The sequence below is a fragment of the Condylura cristata genome, unplaced genomic scaffold, assembly GCF_000260355.1.
Source record: "Condylura cristata isolate star-nosed mole 26May11 unplaced genomic scaffold, ConCri1.0 scaffold00017, whole genome shotgun sequence".
Lineage (NCBI taxonomy): Eukaryota > Metazoa > Chordata > Mammalia > Eulipotyphla > Talpidae > Condylura > Condylura cristata.
In genome coordinates this window covers 4,151,513-4,164,332 of record NW_004567118.1, presented here as the reverse complement: position 1 = coordinate 4,164,332, position 12,820 = coordinate 4,151,513, and the positions used below count along the sequence as shown (strand labels likewise).

At 38.5% G+C, this 12,820-nt stretch overlaps 2 protein-coding genes across 2 annotated transcripts in view; both read right to left on the bottom strand.

The window, feature by feature from the left end:
- KRT26 (keratin 26, type I) lies at positions 1-4,827 on the bottom strand. Its single transcript, XM_012726043.1, has 8 exons — positions 4,387-4,827; positions 3,418-3,500; positions 2,853-3,009; positions 2,553-2,714; positions 2,344-2,469; positions 1,797-2,014; positions 523-590; positions 1-155 (listed from the first exon to the last, which is right to left on the bottom strand). The coding sequence occupies exons 1-8, from the start codon at positions 4,825-4,827 to the stop codon at positions 1-3; spliced, it is 1,410 nt and encodes a 469-aa protein (XP_012581497.1).
- Positions 4,828-10,533: 5,706 nt separating this feature from the next.
- The window catches only part of LOC105853744 (keratin, type I cytoskeletal 27-like), a 6,417-nt gene continuing 4,130 nt past the window's right edge, over positions 10,534-12,820 (bottom strand). The window contains exons 5-7 of the mRNA XM_012726042.1: positions 12,630-12,817; positions 10,828-10,877; positions 10,534-10,721 (exon numbers count right to left, since the gene is read on the bottom strand). Of these exons, the coding sequence (XP_012581496.1) occupies positions 10,579-10,721; positions 10,828-10,877; positions 12,630-12,817 (381 nt within the window). The 3' untranslated portion in view covers positions 10,534-10,578. The remainder of the gene's footprint in view (positions 10,722-10,827; positions 10,878-12,629; positions 12,818-12,820) is intronic.

Genomic DNA, 12,820 nt, shown 5'->3' with positions numbered 1-12,820 from the left:
TCAGTGTGGTGCTTTAGAAGGCAAGCGCTGTTCCATTGTAATGTTGCTTATTTTGGAGGATTTTTCTTCAACAGAGTGGACCCTCAGTGAAAGGACATTCCCAAGTTGATCTAGTTCTTCAACCACTGTTTTGACGAGGATTTCTTCTTTTGAGTCTAAAATAAAAGGAAAGGAAGTTTAGGACTCATTCTTAACCAGCTGAAAGGAGCATCTTGAAAAGATGGTGTTTGCAAGTTGGCAGTAAAATGAAATACCACAGTGTCTTTGAAATCTGCTTAGCAAGGTGCTGGGCAACCTTTTTTCTTTTTCAAGCCATGCGTGTTCAAAAGTATGAATAAAACATTAAAACTACATAACTATCAGGGAAGTATAGCCTGAGCAAGTAATATCGTCTTCTTTTAAACACCAACTTGTCCTGAAACTTTATTTAGAGACAGCTTAATTTTGTTTACAAAGAAGTGACTTTGTTTAATACAAGTGATGACTTTAAAAGAGTTACACCAAATAAAATATCTTCTCTACCTGTGACTTGATTTTCAGAACTCAGAGACCCACGTCCTTTTGATTTGTAGAAGGTAGATTTACCTTTTCTGTGGAGAGAAGGGTAAATTATTGTTTGTGTGTTTTTCACCTTTTATTAGAGAACTCATCAATAACGCTAAGTTGATAACAAAGGTTTTGTAGTTCCCATAAGACTCAATTCCTTTTTTGTCTAAGAGACCTCAGTGGCTTTCCATGTCTTCAATATAGAGAAAGTGGCGAGTCAGTGATGTTTGCCCTCAGCATCTCCCTTGTGTCCAGACACGATCTCTTTCACCTAGTTATCTGGGAACTCCAGGTCCTTATTCTGACTTTTCAGTCCATCAGCTGGCCAGTGAACATCCCTGGAGTGCCCACCCTATAGATGGCCTATGGGTAGAGATGTAGACTTAGAGAGTGCAGACACAAGCCATTTACATGGTTGGACGTAAAGTATATATATGTGCCAGAAGTTACCTATAACCTGGCATGAAGGTTACTGTCAGAGCAGTGGAAAACGAATGCTGTCACAGCACTCTGTTCAAAGAGGGGAACATCACCTTTGGACTCTGTGGAGGACTGACGTTGACTCTGGAGCATGTTACTGACTCATGGCGTGACCTTGAACAAGCATTCGGTAATAGTCTCTGATGCCCAAGTGCATTTTCTGCCTGAGTCCCTATCCTGAGCACTTTACCCACACAGCAAGGCATGCTGGCTGAGAGTGTGGCTTTGTTTGCTGCAATCTTGAAATAAGGGACCTTCCCCCCCCAAGGAGTTTAAAGAGTTCAACCCCTGTGCTGAAATTTGCCCAGTGGTGTGACTTACAGCCAGGGCTCCACTCCACAGCTGTTGCTCTTGGCTAACAAACTAGTTGCTTCTCCAATTAAGTCTTGCTGTATCTTCATTGCTCATCTTTCAAATGGAAATGTAACAACCCACTTAACACAGGGTGCAAGTGGGGCAACTAATGACGTAATAATAAAATAGGTGATGTTATTCTGAGAAATGTGCTTTACCATGAAATCACAGGCTAGCAATTCTTTTTCCGGACCAGACAACAGGAATTGTTCAACGCTCTTCATTTAAGTGTTCTGTCTGTTATTACAGATGCAGTTACTCTATATACGTCAAAATTTGCTTTTGCGTGTTTTCATGTCACTTGGAGGCTATAATAAATTCCTGAGCTCAGGTATGCGTACAGGCCATCTGGCTCCCATGCATACTGAGTAAACCCACTTGGTGTGACATTAACCTTTTCATGAGTTAGTATTTACCTTTCTTCTCCATCTATTAATTTGCAGTAAGTTTCAATTTCTTTTTCTAAGAATATTTTGATATCAAGAAGCTGCTGGTGCTCCAGCTTCTGGCCTTCGGTTTCTGTTCGGATCTGCTGCAGCTGGTTCTCCATAGCACCAATCTGATCCTGGATTTGCTGGAGCTGACGGCAATAATTGCTTTTGGTCTCATCCAAGGAACATTCATAGGAATGTTTCTGAAAGAAGAACAAAGTGAGGCTCACATGTGTGAAAGCCTTATGAAAGATCAATGACGTTTATATAGTCTGGGCGTGGAATCTTTGTATGCGGTCTGAATCTTTTCAATTGAAAAATCAGCATTAGCAAGGTCTTTTCCACTGGAAAAAGTTCTATTTAAGTTTGGGAGTTGATAAGTCAGAAGGAGTGCTTATGGACAAAATTCTTGACATAATCTATTAATATGTAGCGATATTTTAGTTACATGGAATTAGTTACACATGCATTTAATTACACATGCATTTAGCTATGGACACGCATAGTCAAATCAGCAGCAGTTCCTACGCACCACTGCGTTGACAGACTGAAGCTCGATTTCTGAGGTTTGTAGGTTGCGTTTCAGTTCCATCAGCTCACTCCTGGCTGCGGCGACTGCCCCCTCATCGGCAGAGATCTGCTGCTGCAGCAAAGCACTCTGGAGCATAATTGTCAGCAGAGTGAGTGACCAGCACAGAAGACAACACAATACATTGCTGGCGGGAATGGCCAGAGCCCTACCTTCTCGTTGAACCAGGCCTCAGCGTCCCTGCGGTTCTGCTCCGCCAGGTGCTCATATTCCGCTCTCATGCTGTTCAACAGGACAGTGAGGTCCACTCCCGGGGCGGCGTTCACCTCCACGGTCACATTCCCCCCGACTGCGCACTGCAGGACTTGCATTTCCTGGCAAGGGGATCAGCATTCATGTTCAATTCTTTTGAGAGCTGGATTGCTGGTCACCCCGCTATGAGCAGGTGAGCAGTGCGCTTCAGGCAGGAAATCAGTCACAGCCTGGATGCTGCCACCAGCTGGGCTCCTTACCTCCTGGTGATTGCTTTTGAGGCTCGCCAGTTCCTCATGGAGGGTTTCTGATTGCATCTCCAGGTCAGTGTTGCAGAAGGTCAGCTCTTCCATCAGCCTGTGAAGACTGCTGATGTCAACTTCCACGCTCTGGTGCAGGGCAAGCTCATTTTCATACCTGCAAGGTAATTCAGGTGCTTGAGAGCTGGAACTGGAGGCGGGCACAGAGCATATAATCCCCCAGACCTTTCAGATACCGAGGGAGAGGATGTGCTTGCACAGGCTTCTAAAGCTTCTTGCAATGGTAAAGCAACAGCGACTCAACAGCTCAATGATGGCTACATGCTGATTCCTGAATATTATTTTGGAGTTGTTTTTTCAGAGTTGATTTTTGTCATCGAACATGCTTAGTGGTTGAATAAGAATAGTGTTTAAATATGATGATAACTCATTCCAGAAGGGCATTGCACTTCTTCAGTGACCTGGTCTGAATTTATAAAAGCATGTTGACTTTTGAAGAAAAGGCTATGTTCCTTACTGCAGCATTTTTACCTTTACTGTGATGTATTACTTTATTTTCACCTACTTCAGCCTGAAGTCATCAGCTGTCAGTCTGGCATTGTCGTTCTGTAGAACAATGCTGGCATTACAGGCGGTCATAGAAATAATCTAAACAGGGCAGATTGTGCAAAATATTAAGTTCCAGAAGTCAAGATTGAAGCATGATTCTCATCTGCTTAACCAGCCAAACATCCGTTTTAATATTTTTTTCTTAAGATTTATTCATTTTTTCTTAAGATTTATTCATTTTATTGATACAGAACTGGGGTGCAGGCCAGAGGTGCAGGGGAGGTGAGAGGATTCACCAGAGACAGAGTGGGGAGCAGAACAGGCAGATCGAGGAAGTACACTGCTGAGGGGAGCAGCGGGTGGGTCAGGAGAGGTCTGCCGTGCCATGTGCATCACTTCTGGGGCAGGGATCAAACTCGCACCGAAGCGGCTGGCTCACTTACAGTCTGCACTTTAACCAGTTGCACCACCAGGGAGGGCCCCGTTTTAGTATTATTTTTAATAGTAAAGGAATCTGGACTTTTTTCCCCAGGTAATAAATGAGTAATGCTTAAGAACCAAAGTAGAAGATTTCACAATCGTGGACGCTTTGATTACTCTTGATCAAACAGTATGAGCTAATGAGGAGATCAACAAAACAATATCTATTTTGAGACAATTCTACTTTCATTCATTCAGAATGTGAATTTGTTTGCCAGGCTCTGTCCTAAGCACTGAGGATACAGAGGGAGCAAATTCTAGATCTAAGTTTGCTAAGCATGTTTTAGGTTTTTAGGGTCAGTCCACTCTAAATCTGTAGCAAAAAGCTTAGAACTCAGGCACTCAAAGTGCGGAGAGGTGTGAAACAAAGGGCTGAAACAAAGACGGACTAGGGTGGTGGAATATGGGTGATCTGGTGGCCCTACCTGCTGGGGAAAATCCTAATGGTTACTGCGATTAAAAAAAGTCAATGATTTTAGAAAGCATGAACGTTCATATTTCTTACCTGACTTTTAAGATCTTCAATGACTGAAAAATATCTGCTATAGTCATGATTGACTCCTCGGGAAGAGCCAGGCCCGTGTTTCTCATACCAACCCTTGATTTTCTGCTCAAGATCCGCGTTTGCTTCTTCCAGAGCGTGCACGTGGTCCAGGTAGGAGGCCAGACGGTCGTTGAGGTTCTGCATGGTGATCTTCTCATTCCCGGAGAGGAGGCCGTGTTCGTTTCCTAGGAAACCAGCACAGGAGCCACTTCCCAAGCCTCCACTGCTGTTGCAGAAACCCGCTCCAGATGAAAGGCTTCCCACACTACCGGGAAAGCTACCTCCCGCTCCCGAAGCACTGCACCCATTCCCAGCAGCGAAGCCGGTTCCTCCACCAGGCAGCCGGCCAGGATTAGCGCGTGAGCTTGCCCGCCTGCACACACTAGAAAGTCGGAAAGACATGGCCAGAGCACAGCGGAGTGACCCTCTCTCAGAGAACGGAGCAGACTGAAGCCTACCGTCCAAGCAATCAGCTCCATTGGCCTTTTATAGGATTCAGTGGGTCATTCTGGTCTTAATTAGGCAGATCTGTAATAAAATATTACTAGCATCTTAATTGTTGTTTTTCATAATTGGGTGATTTTTACTACTGTCCAGTCTGAAGGTGGAAAGCTGCCCAAGGATATCTTTGCATGTGAAAAGGGTACCAGGTGGCGTGAAACTAAATCATAGTTTGGAAGGTCAAAATTAAGTATGAGTAAATGTGCATCTTTTGACCTCCCCTTCCTCCTCACTTATCAAAGAATTAGTAATTAGTAATTCCAAGGAGAAATGTCCACTGCCTTTGTCCTTCAAATGCTTATGGGGGTGTCTCTATTATTTATGTTTTTGAGTGTGTTTATTTCTCATTACAGTCAGATACTCTCAATACATAGTGATCTTTTGCTAGTGGGAGATCTTTAATTGACTTACTTGAAAATGGACATAATAATAGTCTACAGTACTTTGCTTATCAATTTAGGTAAAATGCATGAATATATAGCATTGAAAATTATTTCCATTGAGATTTCATGATTTAGGAACAATGTCCATTCAAGTAACTTCTGAGTCTCCAAATTATTCTTTTAGCTACCTAAAAAAATACTCTCTACTGTCTTGTGGCTTCAATGTATATTTTTAAGGCCTCATGCATCATTTTGAGAACTTTCATATTGATGAATGGGGAGTAAAATATATATTTAGAGGGTTTTCATCACCATCTAGAAAACCTGTAATTATCATCCTCTGAATAGGAGATTAGTTGCCACAGGTAAACACTTTACATTCATTGCCTCAATGCCCAAGGGAAGTTATCCTGTCTGGTGGTGTCTCAGTTCCCTATTGAGTAAATGAAAATAATAATGGTGAACACACTCAAATGAATGTTAAGGTGTTCCAATAATGAATGACTGTAAAACAGTCTGAAGGGCACAAACATATTGTAAATGTTAATTAGTTAAATTATTATAATAAAATGGAAGTGTCAGACAGGGTCAGTCTCTATCACTTATAATGGTACAAATTGATTGGTTAACTGATTATGGGTTTAGATAGCTTTGAAAGAATAATTTTTTTCTAACAGTTTTTCCAGTGTTGTGGATAGTGAAGACTTTACAAACCACCTAATATTATTGCCCCCATGAAAAGATTTGAAGTATTTGATGACCCAGAATGCAGAAATTTTTAGATGAAAAAAAAATTTTTTTAAAGGTTTTTTTATTTATTCATACAGAATTGGGGTACAGGCCAGAGATGCAGAGGGTGAGAGGATTCACCAGGGACAGAGTGGGGAGCAGAAAAGGCAGACTGACAAAGCACACTGCTGAGGGGAGCAGCGGGTGGGTCAGGAGAGGTCTGCCGTGCCATGTGGATCTCCTCCCGAGCAGGCAGGGATGGAACTCATGCGGAAGTGGCTTAAGCTTCTTAGTGCAGTGCTTTAACCCAGGGATGGCCCTAGATGAAAATATTTTAAGGTAATCAATACAAAACTGTAATTCAGACCATTGACTCATGCTTAGAACAATGTGTCATAAGTTGGAGAGTCAGTTCCTGTTCAGAGACTTGTTAATGGTTTTGTGTGACCTGGTCAAAATGTCATCTTTTGTTGATGAATTAATCAAGAAAAGCAGTATGTTGTTAGTATGTAATATGTTGCAAGTATGTAATATGTTGCAAATATGTAGGAGTCTTTAGTTTCTTGGGTAGGAGGCATTATGAGACAGCAAAGTATTATTAAGGTAATCTACTGATCTCTAGATGTTTTATAAATACTAATTAACTTATAATCTTTTGTGAGATAAGTTTAGCATATATTATTAGAGCCATTTTGGAGATGAGTTCTCTCTGATCTAAGTGGTAACACAGATCACAAAGCATTTCTATATCAAAGCAAGACTTAGATACTAGATCCTTCTGAAACCGGTGTTGACTATTTACTTAGGACACATCTTTTGAATTTTCTTAATGATAGATCTCCTCTACACCAATACTTACTACGAAAATTTAGGTATGCCTTCATCCTTGCTCAAAGGACAAGGTGACAAAATCTCTTTAGACCGTGTCTATCTATATTTTTCTTCCCTGAGAATGAAATTTATTCACAGTAAGAAAACACATATATTATCGTTTCTTGAGAATCGATGAGATAATACAACATCCATTATATAATGTGCCTATTGTAGATACTCAAAACAATTGAATTGAATGAAACTAAGTGGGGAAGCAGTCTGCTGGTCTCAGGGTTGTTTTTCATTATCTTGTTGTAATGATCTTACATTATTTTTTCCCTCATAAATGTAGCGATTATTGCAAATATGTTTCGAAATCTTTTGCTGTTGTTTAAAATGAACATTCTGTATTTTTATTAGCCAACTTTAGAAAATGTTTTTTTTGAATATGAATGAGGTTTGTTTGGCCACTGGAGTCCAAGATTTTTTTTTTTTTTGAGACTCAAATTCTGTTGTGCTAACTCTTTCTACAAAACTACTTCCCTGATTTGTTTGGGAAGGAGCTGATGTTTTTTTTTAATCTGAGACTGATTGGAGTTAGAATGTATGGTATTTCAGTTGTTTTTTTTTTTTTTTAAATTCCTTCTCTTGCTGGCAGGAAGGTAGAAATATGAACTGGTATTAGGCTGTGGTTAAGCGCACAGGGTGCCAGAGTGCCTGGGTTAGTACTCCAGCAACTTCGATTATTAGTTGTGTGACTTCTGACAAATTATTCAACCTCTTTTGGCCTTGATCTCCTTATCTATAGAAAAAGAATGTAGTAGTACCTACCTCATAGGATTATTGTGAGCATTAAATGATACAGAGACTAGAATCTGCCACATGGTAAGTGCTGGTTATCACTGCTATTGATTCTTTCCTTGACATTATGTGACAAGTCCTGGGTATATTTTTGGATTTGTGATCTGCGGTGTTTAATGTTAAATCCAAGAAATCATTCCCAAGACCAATGCAGTGAGGCTTTGCCTTGTGTTTTCTTTGAGGAGTTTTAGGTCTGTGTCTAGATCTTTAATCCATTTTGAACTGTGGATATTCAGTCTCTTACCTTCTAGGTTAAATTTACTCCTGAATATTTTATTCTTTCTGATGCTATTGTAAATGGAACTGATTTTTAAATTTCCCCTTTGAATAATGTATTATTAGTGTATAGAACTCCAAGTGATTTTTAATGTTGATTTCATATCCTGTAACCATGCTGAATTTGTTAATTAGCTTAACAGATTTTGTGTGTGATGTCATTAGGGTTTTTGATATACAAGATGCTATCTGTAAAAAACTTCTCTTTAGTTTTTTTTTATCTTGTGTTATTGCTCTGGCTAGGACTTTCAGTATAATACAGAATAAAAAGTGGCAAGAGTAGACATCTCTTTTTGTTCCTGAAATAGAGAAAAAATTTTGGATTTTTCACCCCTGGCATATTAACTGTGGGGTTGTCATGCGTGGTACTTTTTGTGTTGAGGTGAATTACTTCTAAACTGAATTTGTCAGGCATTTTTAGCATGAAAGGGTATTAAATTATGTCTTATGCTTTTTCTGCATCTACTGAGACAAATCATAATTATTTTAATCATTCCTTCTGTTAATGTGGTGAATAACATTTGTTGATTTGTGTATGTCAAATCGTTCTTGCTCCTCAGGAATAAATCCCACTTGATCATAGAGTGTGATGTTTTAAAATGTCACTAAATTTCATTTGCTAGAATTTTGTTAATATTTTTACATCTATGTCTACCATGGATATTGGTATGTAATTTTCTTTTCTGAAATGTCTTTGGTTTTGATACCAGAGCAATGCTGACCTTGTCAAATGAATTTGAGGATGTTCCCTTCCATTTAGATCTTTTTGTAATTTGAGAAAGAGTGGCATTAATTCTTTAGGTTTCACCAGTGAAACTACCTGGTCCTGGGTCTCCCTTTGTTGAAAAATTTTTGATTACTGAGTAAATCTCCTTAGTCATTATTTGTCTGTTTAGATTTTCTGTTTCTTCAAGATTCAGGTTTGGTAGGCTACATATTAGAAATTTAGCCATTTCTTCTAGTTTCCCCAACATGTTGGCATATAAACATTCTAGTATTATCTGTGGCCCTTTGTAGTTCTGGCATAAGTTGTAAATCTCCTCTTTTACCTATAACATCATTTATTTGAGTTCTTTTTCTCTCTCTTTTTTTGGTTAGTCTGGCCAAGGATTTGTCAATTTTATTTTTTTCCCAAAAAATCAGTTGTTGATCTCTCTTATTTACTTCTACCCTTTATTATTTCCTTTTTTCCCCTGCTAACATTGAACTTAGTTTGCTCTTAATTTGAGGTGTAAGGTTAGGTTACTTATTTGGAATCTCTTTTCTTTTTAGGTAGAGAAGAGCTGGGCTGTAGGCCAGAGGTGCAAGACAGAGTGGGGAAGAGACAGGCAGATCCACTGAAACACATTGCTGAGGGGAGCAGCGGGTGGGACAGGAGAGGTCTGCTGCGCCATTTGGGTCGGCTCCCTGGCTGGGGATTGAACTCAGGCAGTCCCAGTGACGTAATGAAGTTAAATCTTTAGGTTACCAGGGAGGTCCTGGAGTTTCTCTTCTTAATGCCAGCATTCCTACTATAAATTTCTCCCTTAGTGAAACATTTAGAATAGATATTTTCATTTAATTCAAGATTATTTTTGAGTTTCCTTTGGATTTCTTCTGAGATTTATTGTGTGTTCAGGAGTGTGCTGCTTAATTACTACTTAGTTCTTGAATTTTCCTTTGTTATGCATTTCTACTTTCATACCATTGTAGAAAAACTAATTGATATGATTTCAATCTTTTAAAATATGTTTTGTGGGCTAATATTGTTGAATTTCCCACCACTCTATCTATTCCACATCTTTCATTTTTCTCTTAACCTTCAAATGTTACCATTTATGCCATTTATGGGAATTGTCCTTTTTTTTTTTTAAATTTTTTTAAAGATTTATTTATTTATGCACAAGCCAGAGGTGCAGGGGTGGTGAGAGACTTCACCCGAGACAGAGTGGGGAGCAGAACAGGCAGATCGACCAAGTACACTGCTGAGGGGAGCAGCAGGTGGGTCAGGAGAGGTCTGCCGCACCCTGTGGCTCACATCCAGGGCCAGAGACCGAACTCGCACTGAAGTGGCTGCGGCTAGCTTGCAGTGCTGTGTCCTAAGCCATTGTGCCATTAGGGTGGGCTCCAGAATTGTCTTTTTTAAAGGATGTTTCTAATTCTTCTATTCTTTATTTTCATTCTTATAAGTGTATGGCACTTAGAGATTTAATTTTACTATTTTGTTTTCATCATCAACACTTAATATATTAATGTACTATTGAAGGATGGAAGGTTTAAAGTTTTATAGAGCTGTAAAACTAATTACAAGTTTGGCTATTAAACTTACATCTAACTTGTGAAGACCACTGAGCTAAGTAGGAGAAATTAAAAATACAATTCACCTTCTCTTGAGGAGTATACTTAAAATGCAAAAACCAATGACCAGTGAAGATGACTTGCAATAGGAAGAATCTTTATTAAAACACCACCATAGAGAAAAACAAAGAATGTTACTATTCTAAAAGTAGTTTGTCTTAATTCAGTAGAAGAAAAGCAGAAAAAATAAGAGGTCTTTAGTTGGAGATCAAATTCAACCTACTACTTAAATCCAGGGACCTTCTTTGTGGGTTCAGGAAGGCACCCTCTGCTCACCATTCACAGTGGACACTTTGATGGATTTCTCCTCCATCGTGTGAACTCTGGAGGAGAGAACTTTGCCACGAGGATCTATTTCTTCAACAATTGTTTTAACCGTGGTTGTTCTAGGTAAATCTAAAATAACACATATGAACTGTTAGAAGTAATAAAGGGCAAATAATGAACTCATCATTTGAAACATACAAATAAATGCTGAATACTCAACACAGCTGTTGTTTACCTTTTATCTGATTTCCTAGTCCTCCGTAGCCTTTTGATTTGAAACAAGAACTGTGAAAATATAAAGAGCTTGAATTAGTTATTTCACTTTGTGTTTTGTTGAGGAAACTGAATAAAAATGACTTAAGATGGGAGTTCATTGAATTCTTAAGTAATACTAGACAGGGATTACAGACATATGGCTAGATCATAGATTTTTTTTTATGTGATTTCTCACTGAATGCTAAAAGTAATGAATGGACTTTCTTCTCCAGTGCATATGAACATTCTCACATTCTCACAAATAGATCATTTCCTTTGCTTTAGGAGATGAGTCTTTAAAGATGTTACTGAGATGTATGTTTTGTAGTATTTTACCTATATTTTCTTCTATATATTTAATGGTTTCAGGTCTTATGATCAGTTTCTTTATCCATTTTGAGTTGATTTTTGTGCATAGTGTGAGGTAGTGGTCTAGTTTCATTCTTTTGCATGTGGTGGCCCTGTTTTCCCAGCATCATTTAATGGACAAACTGTCCTTGTTCCATTGTATATTTTTTGCTCCTTTGTCAAAGACTAGTAGTTCATATATGCGTGGCTTTATTTCTGGACTTTCTATTAAGTTCCATTGGCCTGTGTGTCTTTGTTCCAGTACCATACTGTTCTGATTCCTAAAAATGGAGTTGCCATTTGACCCAGCAATTCCACTCTTCAGGATTTACCCAAAGGACACAAAAACATTAATTCAAAAAGATACATGCACCCTTGTGTTTATTGTATTTATAATAGGTAAAATTTGGAGACAACCAAATGCCCAAAGATAAATGGTTGGATCAAGATGTGATATAGGTACTTATGGAATATTATGCAGCAAATAAAGATAATCTAATGCTATTTGTAGCATTAGATGAATGGAGCTAGAAGGGATTACGCTGAAATAAATCAGAAAGAGTAAGAAAACTATCAGATGGTTTCACTTATAGGAGGAATATAAAGAAAACAAATAAGGGATCAGGGGGAAAATAATAACAATTAAAAAACACAACAGAACTAAACAAAAGAATCAGACAACTATAAACATTCTGCAGGGGAGGGAGAAGGAGAGGGTATAAAATGAGGGCAAGAAGAACACAGGAGACTGAGGTGATGGCACATAGGTGAACTGGTGGTGGGAATTCTATGGGGGACTACACCTAATGTAAAATATATACAAATAAAGAATTTAAATATATATTGAATAAATATATCATAATAAATACATAAAATCACATATTTATATAATAAATATATAAATATATATAATAAATATATAAGTATAAAAATATAAAATAAATATGTTATAATAAATATATACACATTTATATATTTATTATATATAAAACATATATATAATAAATATATAAAATAAATATATACACATATAAACATATGTATATAAAAGAATACTAACTAGGATATAAAACAAGTTTCAGAAAATATAGGAAAGTAGAGATCATGTCTTTCATCTTCATAGATTCCAGTGCTATCACACTAGAAATTAACCATAAAAGGAATCCTGGGACAAACTAAAACATATGGAGACTACACAAATGCTTCTGAACAATTTTTGGGGTCAATGAAGAAATCAAAGAAGAGCTCACAAAATATTTAGATACTTAGAGTGCCACTGGGGAAGTTCATAGCAATACAGGTCCACATTAAAAAAAAAAAAGATCTCAAGGTAATGCTCTAACTATGCATTTGAAGAAAACAGAAACAAAATGTACGTATTTTAAAAAGAACCTCAGAACCTCAAGATGCTTGCTCGACGGAAGCAGTACTTACTCATCCTCTCCATCTATCAGGCGGCAGTAGGTCTCGATTTCCTTCTCCAGGTGGACCTTGATGTCCAGCAGCTGCTCATACTCCAGCTTCTGGCCCTCGGTCTCGGTTCTGACCTGGTGCAGCTGCTCCTCCAGGGCCCCGATCTGGGCCTGGATCTGGGCGAGCTGAGTGCAGTAGTTGCCTTCTGTCTC